The 17966-nt window shown below is 66.8% G+C and overlaps 7 protein-coding genes across 7 annotated transcripts in view; 2 read left to right on the top strand and 5 right to left on the bottom strand.

Annotated features, from left to right (window-relative positions):
* EMIHUDRAFT_208402 (hypothetical protein) overlaps positions 1–283 on the top strand; it is a gene marked incomplete at both ends in the record, with an annotated part of 2830 nt that extends 2547 nt beyond the window's left edge. Inside the window, one exon of the mRNA XM_005772884.1 lies at positions 233–283. Coding sequence (XP_005772941.1) covers positions 233–283 — 51 coding nt within the window. The remainder of the gene's footprint in view (positions 1–232) is intronic.
* A 2147-nt stretch (positions 284–2430) lies between these two features.
* On the bottom strand, positions 2431–3068 carry EMIHUDRAFT_355096 (hypothetical protein). The gene has a single exon (XM_005772885.1). It carries the CDS (start codon positions 3020–3022, stop codon positions 2594–2596), a length of 429 nt encoding a protein of 142 aa, XP_005772942.1. The 5' UTR covers positions 3023–3068; the 3' UTR covers positions 2431–2593.
* A 783-nt stretch (positions 3069–3851) lies between these two features.
* On the bottom strand, positions 3852–5895 carry EMIHUDRAFT_208404 (hypothetical protein; the record flags this gene model as incomplete). Its single annotated transcript, XM_005772886.1, has 7 exons — positions 3852–4001; positions 4059–4415; positions 4621–4767; positions 4984–5019; positions 5134–5187; positions 5371–5421; positions 5614–5895. 7 exons carry the CDS (start codon positions 5893–5895, stop codon positions 3852–3854), a joined length of 1077 nt encoding a protein of 358 aa, XP_005772943.1.
* A 1132-nt stretch (positions 5896–7027) lies between these two features.
* Positions 7028–8827, bottom strand: EMIHUDRAFT_450958 (hypothetical protein). Its single transcript, XM_005772887.1, has 6 exons — positions 8585–8827; positions 8432–8513; positions 8309–8359; positions 8008–8230; positions 7908–7933; positions 7028–7267 (listed from the first exon to the last, which is right to left on the bottom strand). The coding sequence occupies exons 1-6, from the start codon at positions 8801–8803 to the stop codon at positions 7041–7043; spliced, it is 828 nt and encodes a 275-aa protein (XP_005772944.1). The 5' UTR covers positions 8804–8827; the 3' UTR covers positions 7028–7040.
* A 290-nt stretch (positions 8828–9117) lies between these two features.
* EMIHUDRAFT_208407 (hypothetical protein) lies at positions 9118–11528 on the bottom strand (the record flags this gene model as incomplete). The annotated part of the gene is made up of 6 exons (XM_005772888.1): positions 9118–9159; positions 9253–9531; positions 9634–9714; positions 10122–10886; positions 10989–11292; positions 11353–11528. 6 exons carry the CDS (start codon positions 11526–11528, stop codon positions 9118–9120), a joined length of 1647 nt encoding a protein of 548 aa, XP_005772945.1.
* Positions 11529–13126: 1598 nt separating this feature from the next.
* On the top strand, positions 13127–14830 carry EMIHUDRAFT_208409 (hypothetical protein; the record flags this gene model as incomplete). Its single annotated transcript, XM_005772889.1, has 2 exons — positions 13127–13748; positions 13923–14830. 2 exons carry the CDS (start codon positions 13127–13129, stop codon positions 14828–14830), a joined length of 1530 nt encoding a protein of 509 aa, XP_005772946.1.
* A 1961-nt stretch (positions 14831–16791) lies between these two features.
* On the bottom strand, positions 16792–17738 carry EMIHUDRAFT_450959 (hypothetical protein; the record flags this gene model as incomplete). The annotated part of the gene is made up of 2 exons (XM_005772890.1): positions 16792–17285; positions 17466–17738. 2 exons carry the CDS (start codon positions 17736–17738, stop codon positions 16974–16976), a joined length of 585 nt encoding a protein of 194 aa, XP_005772947.1. The 3' UTR covers positions 16792–16973.
* Between the last annotated feature and the right edge of the window lie 228 nt (positions 17739–17966).

Raw genomic sequence — 17966 nt, forward strand, 5'->3', positions numbered from 1 at the left:
GCCGAGAGGTAGCGGAGAGATAGCCGAGAGATAGCCGAGAGACAGCCGAGAGGTAGCGGAGAGATAGCCGAGAGATAGCCGAGAGACAGCCGAGAGACAGCCGGGAGATAGCAGAGGTAGCAGAGGGGCCTGGCACCGCCGCGACCTCCCCTATACACCTACACCCCGCCACTACCTCACCCGTTCCTGCCTTATACCGCTTGCCCGCCGCACACCGCCCTCGCGCGCTCAGGCGGACGACTCTGCCGGCGGCGTCGGCGCTTGGGTCGCCTCCTGGTTCTGAGAGCCGAACACACACGCGCGCGCCGCACGCGGCGTCTACCCTACTTAGCGTCTCCCTTCCCCCGCCTCACCCCGCGCCCTCTCTCGCCTTCTCGTTCTCTCCTGCCTGTGGCGACCCCCCGACCACTCTCGGTCTCTGTGGGGTCCCTGACTTTCCCTGCTCCGCACACCTCTGAAGGCCTAAACTCGTGAGAGCCCCCACACGCGGAGAGAGTACCGTACGCGCAGACCGCTGAAACCGGTGCTATAGAGAGATGATCGAGCGTGTTGTGTTGTTCTTCTACTGTGCCGGCCACTTTTGGCCTGTGCGCTGTCTGTGGCTGTGCGTGTTTTACTTTGTTTGTTGGTGGCAATGCCCAAAATGCGAAACACACCGTCACCGATCCAGGTTCCAGGTTCCAGGACCAGGTTCTGGTTCAGGATCGAGGATGAGGAATGTCAGGCATCAGCGCCGCGCCGTGTGCGTGTGCGTGTCCCCGACGCCGTGTGCGTGATCCTACTTTAGTATGAGAGGTCATCTGGCTACCGCGAGAGCGACCCAACTCGTCGACATCGTCCGATGATTGTGCCTCAAAGTCAGCCTCCGGCGAGGCTATCGTGGGGTCGAGCCGGCAGTAGCCGTGACATGTGGTTCCACCACCCCTCGTAGGCTTTGCCTCTGACCGCCACCGTTCCCAGGCTGCCTAATGGGATGTAAAGGAAGGCTGGGCGAGCGTATAGAAGCGTGCTCGACCTTGTCGTGGCAGCCTGCACGGCAGCGCTGGCAGGCGCGATGAGCGTCGTGCCACCTGACCCGAGACGGGTCGCAGGCGTCGTACTGAGCGCGTCGAGACCGTGTCCTGATGTGATCTGCACGAGTGAGTCACGTCGGCGTCAAAGGAGCGACGTGCGACCTGTCAGAGCTTGATCTCCGATCTCTCAGCGGCGTCGACTCGTCTCCGGCGCGCGACAAAGGTACATCCCCAGGACGCGCAGAGGCAGCTGCGACCCAGCCGGCCTAGAAGGCCCGCGCGCAGGGGGGTGGGGCATTGAGACCGGTCATGAATGAGTGCGCGACACGCATGTTGCGCGCAGCGTTGTTGATGTTTTGCGCGTCGCCATTTTGCGCGTCGCCACAGAGCTGTTGCGAGTGGCGCGCGAGAGCTGTTGCGAGTGGTGCTGGGCGAAGCCCCGGGCGCTGCCGGAGGCTGTGCCGTAGTCGGTGTGGTCGACGTCGCTCGGGCTGCCGACCTCTTTGGCGAAGTTGAAGATGATTCTCTTGGTTGGCGGCGCGATGCCGCCCTGGCTTTCGACGAGACAAATTTTGCACACCTGGCAACCCTGTCTGCACGTCTCGCGCGCGCGTGAACAGGGCTCCAGGCCCCAAATGACGTGTGAGTGTTAGAGTTGTTTGGTATTGCTAAAAATCTCTCTCTCAAATTTTGACGATTCCGTTCTTGACATGGAGCGCGTCGTAGTACTGTCCCTTGTGCTCTTTGACCCAGCCTTTGCCGGTCGCATGGACATGCGGGCCCTGTGACTTGTGGCCGCGCTTTTTGCACCCAAGAACCTTGAGCAAGGTTTGGTCGAGGGTGCCGCCGAAACCAAATTTGTGGCCCAGTGACGCACAGCATCCGCCGTGTGCTGCCGAGCCCTGCCCAGCCTGCCTCGTCTTTGTGAGGGCGCTCTGGGCACCTTGACTTCGTAGTGGACATCGCGCTGGGACTGCAGGTCCCCGCCGATCTCACACATGTACATGTCGGTGACGTGCCCCTCGTTGAGATGAAAAGTCGTCTGAGGGTTCGCCTTGTCACCGAGCACGAGCTTGCCGCAGGCTCGTGCACGGACCATGTTGGCCGCCGCATACACGGTGCCGTTGTGACGAATGTTGTGCTCGCACGGAATGTCCTTCGATCCGTTTGCAAGCTGGTCGCCCTCCCGCATACCGATGGTGACTGTCTCACTAGCCGCCTCCTTGGCGTCGTACACGTACTTGGCGCTGGAAATGTAGTAGCCGTGGCGGCGCTGTAGTTCACAGTGAAATGGAACGCTCTGAGGTTCGACTTCGAGCCAGTGCGGCAGTGCGCGGAGTGGGGCTGGGGTGGGCCTCTGGCAGAGGCTCCCTGACAGTGGGGCCATCTGGCGGCCAATACTCTTTTATGTGAGAGAGCATGCGACTTACGATCGAGTTTGTTTTGTCTCATTGGATACACTGCGGCGATCGCCTACAACGCCCTCTCCGCAAGCGCGCCCTGGCGTGTTTTCTCCGCTTTCTCCCTTGTCTTGCCTCCACATGATGGAGGGGTTATCAATCATTCTGAGGGCAGCTCGTTCACCGCCGTCGAAGCTCGCAGTCCAGCACCTTGCCGTCGCCGCCGCCGCAGAGGCTGCCCGTCGAGTTGCCAAAGATCGCCGCCTCAAAGTCGAGCCCGCTTCCGCGCGGAGTGCGCGTCAGGTAGAGCTTGAGCCAGGCGGCTGCAAAGTAGGCTAGCCTCGGGTTGTAGTCCGTGCCGCTCTGGGGCTCGTGGTGCGTGGCGCCCACCTTGTTGACCAGGCCCCGGACGGGCCAGGCGCCCGGCGCGTCGAACAGCGCCTTGGACCACGCCGGCGGCGCCGTGTCCTCCGCCGTGCCAGTAAAGACGAGGAACGGCACGCGCAGCGCGGGGTAGGTGTGCGTGAAGGGGTGTAGCAGGACGGCCGCGCTTATGTTGTGGGAGGAGGAGTTGCGCGCCGCGCTGAACGCTGTCGCCTGGCCTCCCATCGAGTGCCCAACCACACCGTACCCTGCAGAGCGGTTTATCGGCAGGGCCATGGCGTCGCTGCTCCGCGAGGCCCACTCGAGGTTGAGCAGCTGCTGCTTGTAAAAGTCTCCAAAGCAGGGCGGGTCCCACGGCAGAGACTTGCAGTCGGAGATGCAGCCGATGATGCAGGAGCGGGCAAAGCCGACCACGAACCCGTATGATGCGAGGGCTGGTCCGAAATCTGCGTAGTCCTCGACACCGCCGTGCTGATCCCATCCCACGTCGTCGCCAAAGCCATGCGCAAAGGCGATGTAAGGGAAGCGCTCGTCGGATGCGCCGACCGGGATGACGACGTCGATGTTCGGACCAGTGAAGTCGAGCGACTCGACCTGAAACTTCGCCTGCCTGACTTGGTAGGGGCCGAGCGACCACGACCACACGGCAGCACAGGAAGGAGAGCATGTTGTTGGCGCTCGGCAAAGTAGGCGATCGCAATGCTGACACGCTGTCGGCATCACCGGTGGAAGTTTATCTCAACACCGCGCAGGATCTCTTCTGAGAGGACCCGCGCGCGCATGCACATGCACATGTACATGTCGGTAGGCTGTAAGGTAAGGTAAGGTAAAGGTAATGCCGGCACTGGGTGATAGCGTGGGTGATAGCGGATAAGGTAAGGTATATAAGGTTAGGCAACTGTGCACAACTGTGCATGTTCATGTGCATGTGCATGTGCATGTGTAGGAAAGCGGGAGCCGGGACCCACACATGCATGACATGTACATGTGCATGTCGCACGGCCCTGCACGCACGGACGACAGTGAGGGGCCTGGCGCGAGGCAGCCGCGTCCTCTACGACCACGGCAGCTTGATGCCCGCGAAGCCGTCGCCGCCCGCCCCCTCCCCCTCCCCGAGGTACGGGTACGCCTCGCGCATCTCCTCCATCGACAGCGTGGGGACCGTCCCGCCGACGAGCGGAAGCCGATTGCTCTCGAGCCACGCCTATAGGGTTGTACGCGCCCCGACACGGCTCGGGGAGGGAAGGCCGTCCGCACGCACCGCCCGCCGCGTGCTCCCGAGCCGCGCCTCCATCTCCCCGGCCGCCAGCCGCTTGTACACCAGGTAGCCTCCCGCGCCGACGCCGGCCGCCGCGTCCACCTGCAGTGAAGGTTCCGGGCAGCGTCCGGTAGCCTCCGCGAAGAGGAGAGGCGCGCTTTGCGTGTCCGCAGCGTAAGCCTTTGCGACTCGCACCGCGCCGTCGGCGGTGATGCAGACGTGCCTAATGGTCGATAGAGCTCGTTCACAATGGAGAGAAGCGACGTCGCCCGTGATGGAGATGGGCCTCGTCGTCGCCGTCGCGCCGGCAAACTCCTTGGAGCTGCGCTGGCCTCCGAGGTCTGCGTCGCCGAACCGCTCCTGCATCAACGCCCCCGTCGGGAGAGGAATCTCGGGTAATCTCCGGTACTCTCGGGTAATCTCGGCATCGCCGCTCCTGCATGAAAGCCCCGTCGGGAGAGAAGCCGTACTCGCCGCGCAGCTCGTTGAGCAGCACCGGCCGCCTAATCTCGGGTAATCTCGCGTAATCTCGGGTAATCTCGCCGCGCAGCTCGTTGAGCAGCACCGGCCGCCCGAACAGGCGCAGCACCTCCTTAGCGCAGACCGCGCCGCCGCCGTAGCAGTAGAAGAGCGCGGCCGGCGAGGTGAAGGGCGCGCCGCCCAAGCCCGTCAGCCCCTTGCGCGTGTTGAAGTCGGCCGAAGTGCAGCCCACCTGCTCCCAGGCGCCCGCAGCTTGCGAACCGAGCCCCAAGGGTAAGGTAAGGTAAGGTAAGGTACACTTCTCTACACACACACACGAGGTGGAGGGGGAAGGGGGGGCGACCCTCGCGTCTCCACGTCTAGGCGACAGGAGCCGCACGGCATTGAAAGTGCAAGGCCCAGTGCGCGTGGGTGTGTGTGTGCCCCAAGGGTAAGCAGCAAAGTCGACACACGCCTGCTCCCACGCGCCCTCGAGCCGCGGGTCCTACAGAAGCGCTCCGGGGCAGGGTCCCGGAGAAGAAGGCTCCCGCCGCCTCCCACGCCCCTCTCACGGCCGCGGGGCCTCGCGCAGCGAAGGAGCAGGCGACAGCGCCGTCACCTGCTCCAGGCGCGCGCAGGCTGCGTCCAGCGCCGCGATCTCCTTCTCGTCCGCCTGAGTGAAGAAGAGGTCCTCTCTCAACGCGTGGCGGGGCCGTCAGTAGCGCCGCTGCGTGTGCCCCGCCTAAGTGATGAACGGGTGCCTCGCACAAGGGTACTGACGAGTCCGGCAGTAGCGCCGCTGCTTCTGGTCTGCCGCATCCATGCCGGCGCACTTAAGCCGCGTCAGCACAGCCACCACAGCCTCGACCGCCGCCGCCTCCGCGGCGTAGTCGTACTCGCCGTGCCGCTCCAGGTCAAACGGCACCGCGGGCGGGCTCGCGCTCTCGGCGGCGGCGGCGGTCACTGCCGCCGCGGCAGTGGCGGCCGCAGCCTCTGCGGCGAGCCTTGCCTGCTCGGCCGTGCCGGCAAAGATGGAGGCGGCCGTCGCCGCCGCTGCACGACCGGCAGGCTCCGGCGCAGGGAGGCTGCCGTCCTCCACAGCGGGGAAGAGGAGGTCGTCGTCGTCGCCCCTGCCGTTGCGGATCGTCAGCCATCCCTCCTCCTCGAGAGCGTCGATCTCGTCGAAGAAGGCGTCCTCGTCCGGTGGTTGGATCAGGTCGTAGAGCCGCTGCACGCTGACTCCGGCCTCGCTTGACTCGCCAAGCTGCCACTCTGTGGTGAGGACGGCTCGCAGCGGACTTGTCGCTGCCGCAACCGCGACTGGCGCGCGGAGTGACGAGCCAGTGCCAGTGCGGCGTGATCCGAGAAGCAGCCACAGCATGAAACTTGGTGTCGGCCCTGATTCGGCGAGAGTTGGTTCGGCAAGAGGGCGCCACGCCCGCGGCACCGAGCCAGCAGCTCACCTACCTGAGACAGCCAAAGTATCGAAGGGTTCTGCGAAAAGAAGAATTCTTCGACACAAGCCTCTCTCACAGCACACTGGCACGACAAGGGCGCGGACTGGCGCGGACTGGCACACACACAGGCTCACCACCGGAGCCGCCTAAGCGACTCCGTTAAGAACGGCAATGCACTCCGCACCATGCACAATGCCGCTCTCCCCGCACGCTAGCTCGTTCACCGTCTGCCACGCCACGGCGGTGTGGAGGACGACAGACAAACGCTGCATCTGCAGCCCGTGCCAGTTCTTGGTGGTCCATGTGACCTCGTCCAGGTGCTGAGCGTGCGAAAGTTTGTTGCTGAGCTGGTTCGCCGCCTCCCTCAGGGTGCTGCGAACCTCCTTTCCAAAGCCTCCGAAAGCCTCAAAATCAAACAAACGTAAGTGCGCGCCTCCGCGCGCGCGCCCGGCGCTGCGCGCCCGGCGCTGCGCCCGCTTGCCCCTCCTCTCTATGGTGGCCTGCTCGCACGCAAAGCGCTGCGCCTCACGTGCTCGCAGGTCGATGTACGTTGGCGTGCCGTTGATGTCCTTCAACATCATCTTCCCAACCATCGACACTTGCCGCTCAAACAAGTCTTGCGACTCCCGCCTGCCGTTCTGGCCGTGCAGCTGGCCGTTTTGAGGGAAGTGCAGGGGCGGAGGGGGCTTGTCCAAGAACCACATCAAGGATGGCACGGTATACGCCATTCATGCGATACGAGTTCTGTTATATTCGCTCGGCCCAGGTGCCACATTTCCCCGGCGGGGTGAAGCCACATTTGTGAGGGCCACGCACCCCCCCCCCCCGCACTCGAGATGTGGCATGTGCATGTGTCAGTGTCTGTACTTGTGTATGGCGCGGTAAAAAGATGGGAGGAACGAGCCAAGAACCCCACAATGCCGTGCCGACTCTGTAAATACCATCCACGTACTTGTTTTAGCATGCCTCGCCACTCTCTCGTGGGCGCGGTGATAGCGAGCGAGCAAGATCTCGCGCACAGGACCAAAATGGCGAGCGCAGCCAAGGAGAGCTGGCTTAGCTGTCCGTTTCATCCACGGACGAGGCGTCGACCGGCGCGACCAGGTCCGGCTGCGGCGTCTTCGCCTCCTTGCCGTCGTAGCGAGAAAACGTGAAGGTGGTGGAGTAAGGCCCGGCCACTTCGTAGTTGGACGCGCTGCCCTCGATCGCACCCTCTGCCATGGCAGAAGTCTTGAACGAACCGGCGAGTGGATACAGGTCCTTCTTGCCCCACTGCGGCGCCGACGACGAGAAGGACTGGCCAACGAGCCCGTGGGGTAGAGAGAGCGGGCGGCGGCGTCACCCCGGGCGCTCAGGCTGACGTGTAGGGTAGCAAATTTTCGTGTGATTACTGACGTACTTACGCGTACACAATCAACGGTGACGCATTGCACGCGCGAACGCTGCTGGACAAGTACTCCAGGGCTTTTTCTTGGCGGGAAGATCGTGGAGGCGCGATCTATCTCCCCATATCTCCCTCTACAGCCATACAGTGTCCCCATATCTCTCGCGTCTGCCGGCGTTGGAGGCGCGATCTCCCGCGCAAGAAAGGACAAGACTTGGAGACAAACGACCGGGGCGTTTTGCCACAATACCGTGCAGCCAAGGCCCGGCGGCGCAGCATCAGTCCAGCTCCAGCGGCCGCTTGGCGGGCGAGACCGGCGTGCCGGCCGAGCCGCCGCCGCTGCCGCTCCCTCCGCCGCCCCCACCGCCGTCGAGCAGCAAATCGAGCGCGCCGTTCAGCCTCGCGCGCGGGCTGCCCTGGCAGCGGGACAGCGCCCAGCGGGCTTGCTCGCGCGGGTAGCCGCACGCCTCGAGGTTGCGGGGGGGGGGGGGATGATAGGGCGGGACTGTATTCCATTGACAGAGGCAGCGCTCGCGCCTCGAGGTTCCCCACCATCGCCTCCTCGCTGCTGAAATTGCCTACGCGGCGAAGGCAAGCACGGTTGGCGGCGCGGCGGTGGACGCCCCTGCGCTCCCCATGGCGAGAGCGCTGCCAAACGTGTCGTCGCTGCGCACAGGGAGGGGAGCTGGAGGCGAAGCGAGCGCGGCTGGTTGCGCCGCGGCGAACGGCACGAACGCGGGGGCGGCCGAAGCACTCGAGCTTGCGCCCGTAGGCGGAGCGAGCGACGCGCGGATAGCGGCACGCAATGCCTCGTCCTCGCCCTCTTCCTCCTCGCCGCCCCCACCGCCCTCGTCGCCGTCTATCACCATCGGCGCCTAGCGCAGCAGTGCGAGCCAAGGCTCCGAATAGGCCGGGGGGGGGGGTTCGCCGCCCTCGCCCATCCCCGTCGGCGCCTCCGCAGAGCGACCCGGCTGCGCGGGCCCGCCGCGCGGCTGGCGCTCGACCTGTTCGCAGCTGGAGGTGTGAAGAGACGCTGTTCACAGTGATAAGGGCCCACCGCGAGACTGGCGCTCGACCGCCGCTCGCCCCTCCCTCTCCTGGGCCTGCGACCTCTCCACCGCCCGCGACCTCTCTACCGCCTCGCACCAGCTCGGCTGCCTAGGGGGGGACGGCGACGAGAAGCTTCACGGAACCGTCCTCTCGACCTCGCCTAGACCTAGCTCGGATGCCGCAGCTGCTCTCCGCCGCTCGCACCGCCACCGCCGCTGCCGCCACCGCCGCTGCCGCCGCCGCCGCTGCCGCCGCCGCCGCTGCCGCCACCGCCGCTGCCGCCGCCGCCACCAGCTGCCCCACCGCCGCCCCCCGCCGAGGAGGAGGAGGGCTGCCTCCGCTTCCACGCCTCCACCGCCTCCAAGTGCGCCGCCTCGGCCGCCTCCCAAGCGATGCATCTCCTCTCCCACTCCTCCCTCTCGGCGAACCCCTCGGGGGTCATCATCGCCCTCAGCGCGGGCAGCCTACGCGTGGCGTGAACAGCGCCTCTTCACACCTGCCAGCTGTGAAGACTCTAGTGCGGGGAGCCTGCGTGGGGGATCATACGCCAGCCTCGGGGCGGCGGAGTGCGGTCTTGTGCAGAGTCTTCAGGGCACCGCGGGAAGACGAGGCGGGGCGTACAGTGACTACAACACAGCCGCATACGGCCGAATACGGCCGAGTGCGTGTCCCCTCGAGCGCGAGTTGGAGTACAAGAAGACGTATTCCGCTTCTAGGGCATGGCGCCGCTCCGCCCGCGCCCCCAGCTCGGAGCCTGTTCACAGCTGGAGGTGTGAAGAGACGCTGGTCACAGTGATGAGGAGCCACGCGCCCCCAGCTCGGAGCCTCGGCAGCGCGACGGCGCGACCAGCCCGCAGCCGCACCAGCCCGCGGCCTCGGCCTCTGCGTGCAGCCTCGCCGCCGCCACCTTGCCGCCCTCGGTGAGGGCGTAGAGGTGGGTCGCCCTGCCGTTCCGCCGCCCGCTCATCTCGCGCACGAGGCACACCCACGGCATCGGCCGCTTGACCAGCCCCTTGTGCAGGTTGGACCAGCCGTTGTAGTACCCGTGGCCGCCGCCGCCCTCGTAGATCGCCGTGCTGCAGAGGGGGCCGTCGCTCTTGTCATCCGCCATCGCCATTAGCTCCTCCTTTGTGTGCGTGCCAAGCGGGGCTGCGGCGCCGCCGCCGCCCGCCGCCGCGCCCGCCGCGCCCGCCGCCGCCGCCCTCCTCGCCGCCCGGTCCATCGCGACGAGGAAAGCAAAGTTGGCGGACTGGTCGCGCGGGAAGGGCTGCTCTGTCGAGACGGACGGCGGGCGCGCCGGAGGCGCCGCCTTGTGTCCGCCGCCGCGGCGCGGCGCTTTGTCAACGCCCGCCTTTCCTCCCCCGCCCCTGCCCGCCCGCCCGACCCGCCCGCCTCCCTTGCCCTCCGCCGCCGCCGCCGCCGCCCGCCCCGCCCCACCGGCCGCCCCGCCGGTCGGCTTGGCCGCGCTGAACGCCTCGTGTAGCGAGCGCTGGCGCGGCTTGCTCCCGCCTCCGCCCGCCGCGGCTCCGGAGGCAGAAGTGGCAGCGGTGGCAGCGCGGGCGGCAGAAGGGCTGCCCGCTCTCGAGGTCTCGCACGCCGCGGCGATCGCCTGAGATGTGGGGAGATGTGGGGAGATGTGGGGAGATGTGGGGAGATGTGGGGAGATGTGGGGAGAGGTGGGGAGAGGTGGGGAGATGTGGGGAGATGTGATCTCACCTGGTCGAGCAGCGACGCCTCCGAGTCCGAGTCGCCGCCCGAGGGAGACGCGTGTGCCGGCGGTGGTTGGACCTCCGCCAGCTGCTCCGCCCGCGCCGTCGGCGGCGTGGGCGGCGGCTCGGCCGCACCTCGCACGGGGCTCGCGCGTGTAGGGCTCGACGCATGCGCGCGAGGCTCCGGCCGGCGAGTCTGCTGCGGCTGCTGCGGCCGGAGGAGCTGCAAGCGGCGCTGCTCGGCTGCGAGGTGTGCCGCCGTGTGCGCGATGCTCGCGGTCCGCGTGACCTTGTACGTCGCCTCCGCCCTCCTCAGCTCCTCCTCGACCGCCGCCACAGTCGGCCAGCCGTCTGTTGGGCAGCCACCCACGCCTCCGCCGCCGGGAAGAGCGGCGCAGGCGGCGCATGTATGCTTTGTCTTGGACACGTCCCCTTCGAGCAAGTACTCGATGGTGGCGGCGCCTCCAAACTCGGAAGCGTTCCGCGCCTCCATCGCCGCCTGCTGCCGCCGCCAGCGCCCGTCGCGCATCGAAGCGCTCACGTCGAGGCATCCCTTCCGCTCGACAATCAGCGGCAGCACGACCTCGTGGGCGGCCGGAGACCCGTCGGCCAGCACCCACTCGTAGTCGCCGTGCCCGCTCGGCAGCCGGCGCGTCTCAAACCGGGCTCCCTCCCTGTCGAGGGCATCGCACAGCTCGGCCATCTTGCCGCACGACGAGCCGCCTCCCTCCCGCTCGTCGACCAGCAGCAGCACCACGCCGGCCTCGCCCGGCTGCACGCGGCGCGAGGAGCGGAGGGGCGCCGCCGGCGGCGCCTCTCCCTCCCGAACCAGCGCCTCGGCGCGCGCGCGGCCGGCGGGGAGCAGCTCGTACACCACGCCCGAGGGGCAGGCGCCCTTCCTCTTCCGCTCCTTTGCGTAGCCGAGCGTGAGCAGCGCCGGAAGCTGCTGCAGCGAGGCGCAGCGCAGCGCGCCGGCTGGCGCGGCGAGCTGCTCCTCCAAGCTGCAGAAGGGTTGCTCGCACAGCGCGCGGGCGCGGGCGATCAGCTCGCCCTTTGGGCAGAGCGGTGTCCCTCCGCTCGCTCCGCCCATCGCCTCTGCGTGCCGCAGCAGCGCGACGAGGAGGGCGGCGGATGGGGAGCAGAAGGTGCCGGCGGGAGGCGGCGACGCGTTCACGCGGCTGTTACCGTCCACCTGCCGAAGCCACTCCTCGGCCGCCGGCCCCGCCCCGCGCAGGCACCGCAGCACGGTGTGCCGGTCCGGCAGCGCGCCATCGTGCAGGCCGATTCGCGCGGCGAGGCCGCAGATGTGCTCCCAGCTGCGCGCCTCGTGTGCGCGGGTGAGGCCGTCGGCGCGGGCGCGCAGGCCGCGGACGTAGGCAAACCGGCGGTCCGCGTAGCGTGCGCCGGAGGCCATCGGCGGCTGCCGGGGATGAGGCTGAAGCTGGAAGCTGAACGGGGGCTTTTGGGCTCAAGCAACCGGCAAGGAAAGAATTTTTCGCGCGCACAAAGCGGCGAGTCGCAATCTACCCTTATAAGTCTCTCGTGTCCGCGCCGACGCTCTTGGTTTAACCGTAGAACGTCCCAGCCGAAATCCGCCCGCCACGATCGATCAGTCCACAATCGTCGGCCCGCAGCGACCCGCAGCGATGGATGCCGCCGCCCCCCCGCCCCCTGCGGCTGACGCGCCGATGCACGACCGGCCTCCGTCGGATGGCTCTCCGGCCTCTCCGGCCGCTGACGCGGCCGCCCATGCTGCTGCCGATCCGGTCCCTCTCACGCTCAGCGATATCCGCACAAGCTACGACAACTTCGAGGTCGCCGGCTTTGGCCAGGTGCAGCCACTACCTGCTTGCCTCCATGTTCACGCTTCGCGCCCCTCCCCCCCCTCTGACGCCGCCGTATGACCGTAGGTGAGGGGCACGACTACCCGCCTGGAAGGCGCTCTCATCAGCAAGTCACCCAGGCACCAACTCCTGGGCGTTTACGCTTGACTACGAAACCATGCAGTGGATGCAGCTCGATCAAAACGGCGACGCCAACAGCTGGTCCCTGGGCGAGTCCTCGCCCAGGATGAGGTGCGAGTCATGATGCTCGACCCAGCGTGCACCAAGTCGCTCACATTCCGTGAGTTCGTCAACGGGCCGATCATCTCTCCAAGTCGACTGCGATCTCGGACTCCGACAACTGGACTGGTGCACCAGCCGCGGAGGACGATGGCTCCCTCGACGACATCCCTTCATCGACGGACGCCTTCACCGCCGCCGGCCCTGGGCCATCCAGCGCGGCCTCCGACGGCCTGCACGTGATCGAGCGGGTACAGAAACGGTGGCTGCCCAGCTCACACCCTAATCGATCTGCCTTAGGCACGGAGCCAACGGAGCCATCGCGCATGCCCGCATCGCGTGCGGCTTCGAGGTCTCCCGCCGAGACCGGCTCGGCGCGGCGCGTGGCCGCACGCCGCCGTTGAAAAGGCGAGATAGGACCGAGGGGAGAGCGCCGGCCACATCGAGCGAGCGCTGACGTGTAAGGTGTCTGTGCTGCTCCGGTGTGTGTGGGATTCTGCCTCCCCCCCATCTGTGCGGCGAGTTGTTTGCGGCGCGATGCCCGATTGTGCGCGATAGCCTCCCATTGTGCGTGGTGTGTCGGTTGTCGGGGTCGTCCGGAGCGTGTGGCGGCGCCGTTGCATGCAGCGACTGCTCCACGTGCCACGACTGCTTTGACTGACGTGACTGACTGATGAGACATGAGAGAGGGTTACACCAATCCTCGCTACCCAACGCGGCCAAAGGATATCCACCTCGAGAACCTCGAGAACATGAGAGCTGATGGATGATCTCCGACAACCCAAAACCAAACAAAAAGCAGATCCAGCGTCTCTCACTGTCCGAAACAACAGACGGGTACCGCGGCAGGTCCCACACTAGTTGTAGTGTTAAGACGCTGACCGATCCCGCATACCGTTTTGATATTTCCCGGTACGTTAAACGTCAGCTGTCAGCCGAGAGAGAGGCAATGGCGTCCTCCGCCCGCAAGCGCGCCCGCACCGGCGGCGGCGAGGAGGACAAGGAGCCCGTGCCGGTCGCGGCTGGCTTCGAGGCGCCCATCTTTGGCGCGCGCGTCGTCGGACAGGTCACCACGCTGGCGCTCGAGGGCGAGGACGGCCCTCTATCGCTCGGTGAGGTCGGCGTCACGAGCGACCACGCGGGCGCCTGGTACGTCTCGACCAAGGACTCGCTGCTGCACGTCTCGGCGGCCGGGCGCGTGCGCCGCGTGGCAGCCTTGCCGGCAAGTGGAGTCAACAGCATCGCAATCAGTCCAGACGGGAGCGCGGTGTTTGTGGCGGACTGCCGCAACCACGAGATCCGGCGGGTGGAGGTGGCGACTGGCGCGGTGACCACGCTTGCGGGCAGCGGCGAGAGTGGCGACGCGGATGGCGTGGGCGACGCGGCGCAGTTCTGCTACCCAACTGGCATCGCCATCAGCCCGGACGGGAGCGCGATGTTTGTGGCGGACCACTACAACCACAAGATCCGGCGGGTTGCGGTGGCGACTGGCGCGGTGACTACGCTCGCGGGCAGCGGCGAGGAGGGCGACGCGGCTGGCGTGGGCGACGCGGCGGAGTTCTACTACCCAGGTGGCATCTGCATCAGCCCAGACGGCGGCGTGCTGTTTGTGGCGGACTCCAGCAACCACAAGATCCGGCGGGTTGAGGTGGCGACGGGCGCGGTGACCACGCTCGCGGGCAGCGGCGCCAGTGGCAGCGCTGACGGCGTGGGCGACGCGGCGGAGTTTGACAGCCCCTACGGAGTCGCCATCAGCCCAGACGGTGGCGCTGTGTTTGTGACGGACCATGACAACCACAAGATCCGGCGGGTGGAGGTGGCGACGGGAGAGGTGACGACGATCGCGGGCAGTGGCACAGAGGGCAGCGCTGACGGCGTGGGCGACGCGGCGGAGTTCAGCTACCCAACTGAAGTCGCCATCAGCGCCGACGGCAGCACGCTGTTGGTCACTTCGGACGGTGGCCTCCGCCAGGTCTGCGTGGCGGCGCCTCCTCCGCCTCCCTCCTTTGCCCCGATCGTCGTTCCGCCTTCCACCATCCTGGCTGACCTCGCAAAGACGCGGGGCGACGCCTCCCTCCCAGAGGGGAAGGTCACCTTCCTGGTCGGCGACGACGAGGAGCGCGTCGAGCACGTGAGCAAGTGCAACCTCTGCGCCCGGTCCCCGGTCTTTCGGACCATGTTTGGCATCGGCATGAAGGAGCGCGACGCCGCCGAGGTCACGGTGGCTCACACCGACCTCGCCAGCTTCACCGCCCTCATCGACTACCTACTCTCCGACCAGTTCGACCTCGGCGAGGAGGAGGGCAGGGCGCAGCGCGCGCTCGACCTGCGGGAGCTGGCGCAGATGTACCAGGTGCCGCGCCTCGAGCTGCTCTGCGCGCAGGCGCTGCAGGAGAGCGTCGCGCCGGCGACCGCCGTGCCGCTGCTCGAGGCGGCGCACACGATGGGCGACGGGCGCCTCCTCGCGCAGTGCCGCCGCTACGTGGCCGACCACGCCGCCGAGGTGCGGGCGAGCGGCGGCGTGGAGCAGCTGCGCGACCTGGGCGTGGCCAAGGGGCTGCTCGGCGACGCGCTCGACCAGGTGGCGGAGCTCAAGGGGACGGTGGCGGCGCGCGACGCGGAGCTCGAGAAGGTCCGGGCGGTGAGTGAGTGACCCGTTCGGATAGCGGGTTCGGCCCAGCGCACAGGCGATCTCGCTCACATGGTATTTTGCAATATATGTGTACGAAGGTCGTACCTACGTCGCGCGTGCTGTGTTCGGTGGGAGCTGAGCGTCCAGTAAGGACTGTTGAGTGTTGTACGGTTGTGGGCGCCCCCGGGCCCACGTGCGGACGTGGTCGCCACCGAGTCTCGAGTGGTGAGGCAGCAGAATGCTAAAACAAGTACGTGGTTGGTTTTGACGCGCTCGACAAGCAAGCAAGGCGCCGCTGAAGAAAGGGACGGTGTCGGTGGCGGCGCGCGAGGCCTTAGTTCGGAGACTGTTCGCGGAAATGGACATGCGACGGTGTATCATTCACTTTATGCCACCGTTGCATATCCTGCGACGGTGTATCACATTCACTTTATGCCACCGTTGCATATCCGGATATGAACGGTGGCATAAAGTGAATGATACACCGTCGCAGGACAAAAGAAATCTGCCTATCTGGACTTGTGTCCCGGGAGGCACGCCGGCGGAAGGGCTCGTCTTCGCGGGGCGGGGTGCGCACTGCGCGCCGCGAGGATGAGGAGCAAGAGCAAGGGGAGGGTTGGGAAGGGGGGGCGAGGCCGGAGGAGTATGACGGCCTCTTCGACGGCCCATAAGGGGCCGTTGTCTGCTGTGCCTTTTGTGGTGCTAGTTCGTGCCAGTCTGCTGTGAGAGGGGCCTTCGTAGAATTCTTATTAGTGGTCCAAGTCACCGAATCCGGATTGGGCCCGCGTCAAAGAAACGTGATCCAACTTGTCCGAGACGCAGACTCCGGGACGAAGACGCCTCGTTCTTCGGCTCATGCCGCCGTCGCCGCCCAGCCGAGCCGCCGCTGCCAGCCCGCCGCCAGCCGGCAGCGCCTCACAAAGCCCCCGTCCCTCGTCGGCCGAGGCGCCTCAAATCCGCGCCAAGCCAGCCGCGCCGCCGCCTCTCGTGGCCGCAAAGTCGGCGATCGACGTCTTCCGAAAGCTGCGTGGCTTCCTGCGCCGCACCTCGTCCGAGCGCGTCAGCCCTCCCGACTCCGAGCTCGACGAGGGTTCCTCCACCTCTTTCAACGAGCTCTCGGCAGAGCGCACGTGGGAGAGACTATCGCGAGCGCCTGCGCCGAACCTAGCCCCTCCCGACGCCCTTCCGGTGGACCTGGGCGTGGGCAACGGGACGGAGTGGACACGCATCGGCGGCGGCGACTACGTCACCACCTGCACGCACCGCGCCACGCGCCGCAACGCCTGCGTCAAGGCGACTCGCGATGCGGCCGCCGCGGGCCGAGAGGCGCAACTTTTGAGCAAGGTACGCTCCCCCGCGGTGCCCGAGCTGCTGGGCAGCGCGACCTTCGGTTCGTGGCACTACCACGCCGTCGCCCTGGCCCCGGACCACCTCCCGTGGCTCGACGGCGACTGGATCCCGAGGATCGCGCGCGCGGCGCTCGACGACGCCACGTCATCCGAGGAGGACGAGGAGAGCCTCGGCTGCGCGCGCTCGTGGCTGGGGCTCGACCCCGCGGTGCGGAGGGAGGACGTCGCGGCGCTGCTCTCCCCCCCTCTCACCGCGGCGCAGCGAGCGGTGATCTTGCGATGACATCTGTACCTTTTGATCTTTTGTGTGATGCGCACATGCGCTCTCCTATACTTATCTCATATGACATATCTGCGCTGTCGCGCCGTGGGTAAATAAATAAATAAATAAAACGGACACCTCTCTACTGTGAGATGGGTAAAAAGGAACAGGTCCCCCCCGCCCTTGCGATCTTTGTGCAGGGGTTCTTTGTGGGTGTGGTCGGCGCGCCGTGGGAAGGTGGGTAAGGTAAGGTAAGGTAAACTTCTCCACACACACACGAGGTGGTGGGGCAAGGGGGGAAGGTGGGTCAGTCTGGGTGTATGTCGCCTAACTTTATGTCTCGTCCCGGCGACCCGGCGGCGGCTGGCGTGGCACTCTTTTGTTGATCTCACATAAGCAGACACACCGCTGAGCGCTGTCAAGCGCTTCGGCTACGGCTTGACACCGTTGTTGTCTCCGTGGCCTGTCGCTGTCCCTCGCCCTGCTCCCCTCTCCTCTCGCCGTCCCCGCGACCGCACGCTGGCTCTCCCGACAAGCTCACAAATAGAGCCTCCTACGTACGAGCCGCCTCCCGCGCGCTCTCTCCCGCCCCTGCCGCCCCCGCCCCGACCGCCTTTCTCAAGAAGAGCATCTGCCGCTGCTTGTTTGTCCGGTCCGGCGGCCGGTTCTGCAGGTAGCAAATCTCATAGCCAAGCCGGTCGTACAGCCGCCGCGCGCCAAAGTTTTGCCGGTCGACCTTGATGAACAGCCGGTCAAAGCCAAGCTCCACCGCCGTGCGCTCCGCCTCCTCCACCAGCGCCCGGCCAAGGCCGAGCCGCCGCGCGCCAACCCTGACGGCGACGTTGGCAATATAAGGGTACATCGGCTGCTCGGCAGCTGCAGCCGCCGCCGCCGCCGCTGCCGTCGCCTCCGCCGCCACTGTCGCCGCCTCCGCCCCCGCAATCGCCTCCCCCGCCGGCTCCGCCGGCTCCGCCGCCGCGGCGCGGCCCTCTGGCGGCGGCGGGAGGAGGCCCAGCTCAGCAAAGCCGAAGAGGCCGTCGTCCACGCCCTCAAAGAAGCGGCCAGCCTCGGCCGCGTCGCGGAGGCCGACAATGAGGGCATGCGGCTCGCCGCTCGCGAGGAGCGCCCGCCTCGACGCCGCCCACTCGTCGATCGCCCTCTCCCTCGCCTGGCGCTTCCAGCCGGGTACGGGCAGCAGCGGCAGCGGCAACGCGGTGAACTCGTCGACGCACAGGCTGGCGGCCAGCCGGACGTGCGACGGAGCGGCCGGCTGTATGTGCCAGGACAGAGGCGCCACGCATGAGAGGAGGCTGAGCATCAGCAAGAGGCTGTGGCGTGCGAGACCGACTCCCGACACCGACACTACCACTCCCACCCAAACGACTGCGTTCCGGCTCCTTACCGAGATAGGTGGTCTCACACATACCGCGTTGGTGTCCAGTCCGAGCCTGACTGTTCTTCACCTTCCTACATACATACATACCCACGTGCACGACACGCACAATTTGGACGGCTCCACCAATGCACGCGGCGTGGGATGCACGGG

The sequence above is a fragment of the Emiliania huxleyi genome (genome assembly GCF_000372725.1).
Source record: "Emiliania huxleyi CCMP1516 unplaced genomic scaffold EMIHUscaffold_35, whole genome shotgun sequence".
Taxonomy (NCBI): Eukaryota; Haptophyta; order Isochrysidales; family Noelaerhabdaceae; genus Emiliania; species Emiliania huxleyi.

What these genes read in the sequence shown, in the direction of transcription:
- EMIHUDRAFT_355096 (XM_005772885.1), bottom strand. Translation starts at nt 3,022, where the DNA reads ATGGGAGGCCAGGCGACAGCGTTCAGCGCGGCGCGCAACTCCTCCTCC.
- EMIHUDRAFT_450958 (XM_005772887.1), bottom strand. Translation starts at nt 8,803, where the DNA reads ATGCATCGCTTGGGAGGCGGCCGAGGCGGCGCACTTGGAGGCGGTGGA. An exon ending in AGCGGCGGAGAGCAGCTGCG is followed by an intron (nt 8,514 to 8,584) that starts GCATCCGAGCTA and finishes GTCCCCCCCTAG; the next exon opens with GCAGCCGAGCTGGTGCGAGG. An exon ending in AGCCGGGTCGCTCTGCGGAG is followed by an intron (nt 8,231 to 8,308) that starts GCGCCGACGGGG and finishes CTGCTGCGCTAG; the next exon opens with GCGCCGATGGTGATAGACGG.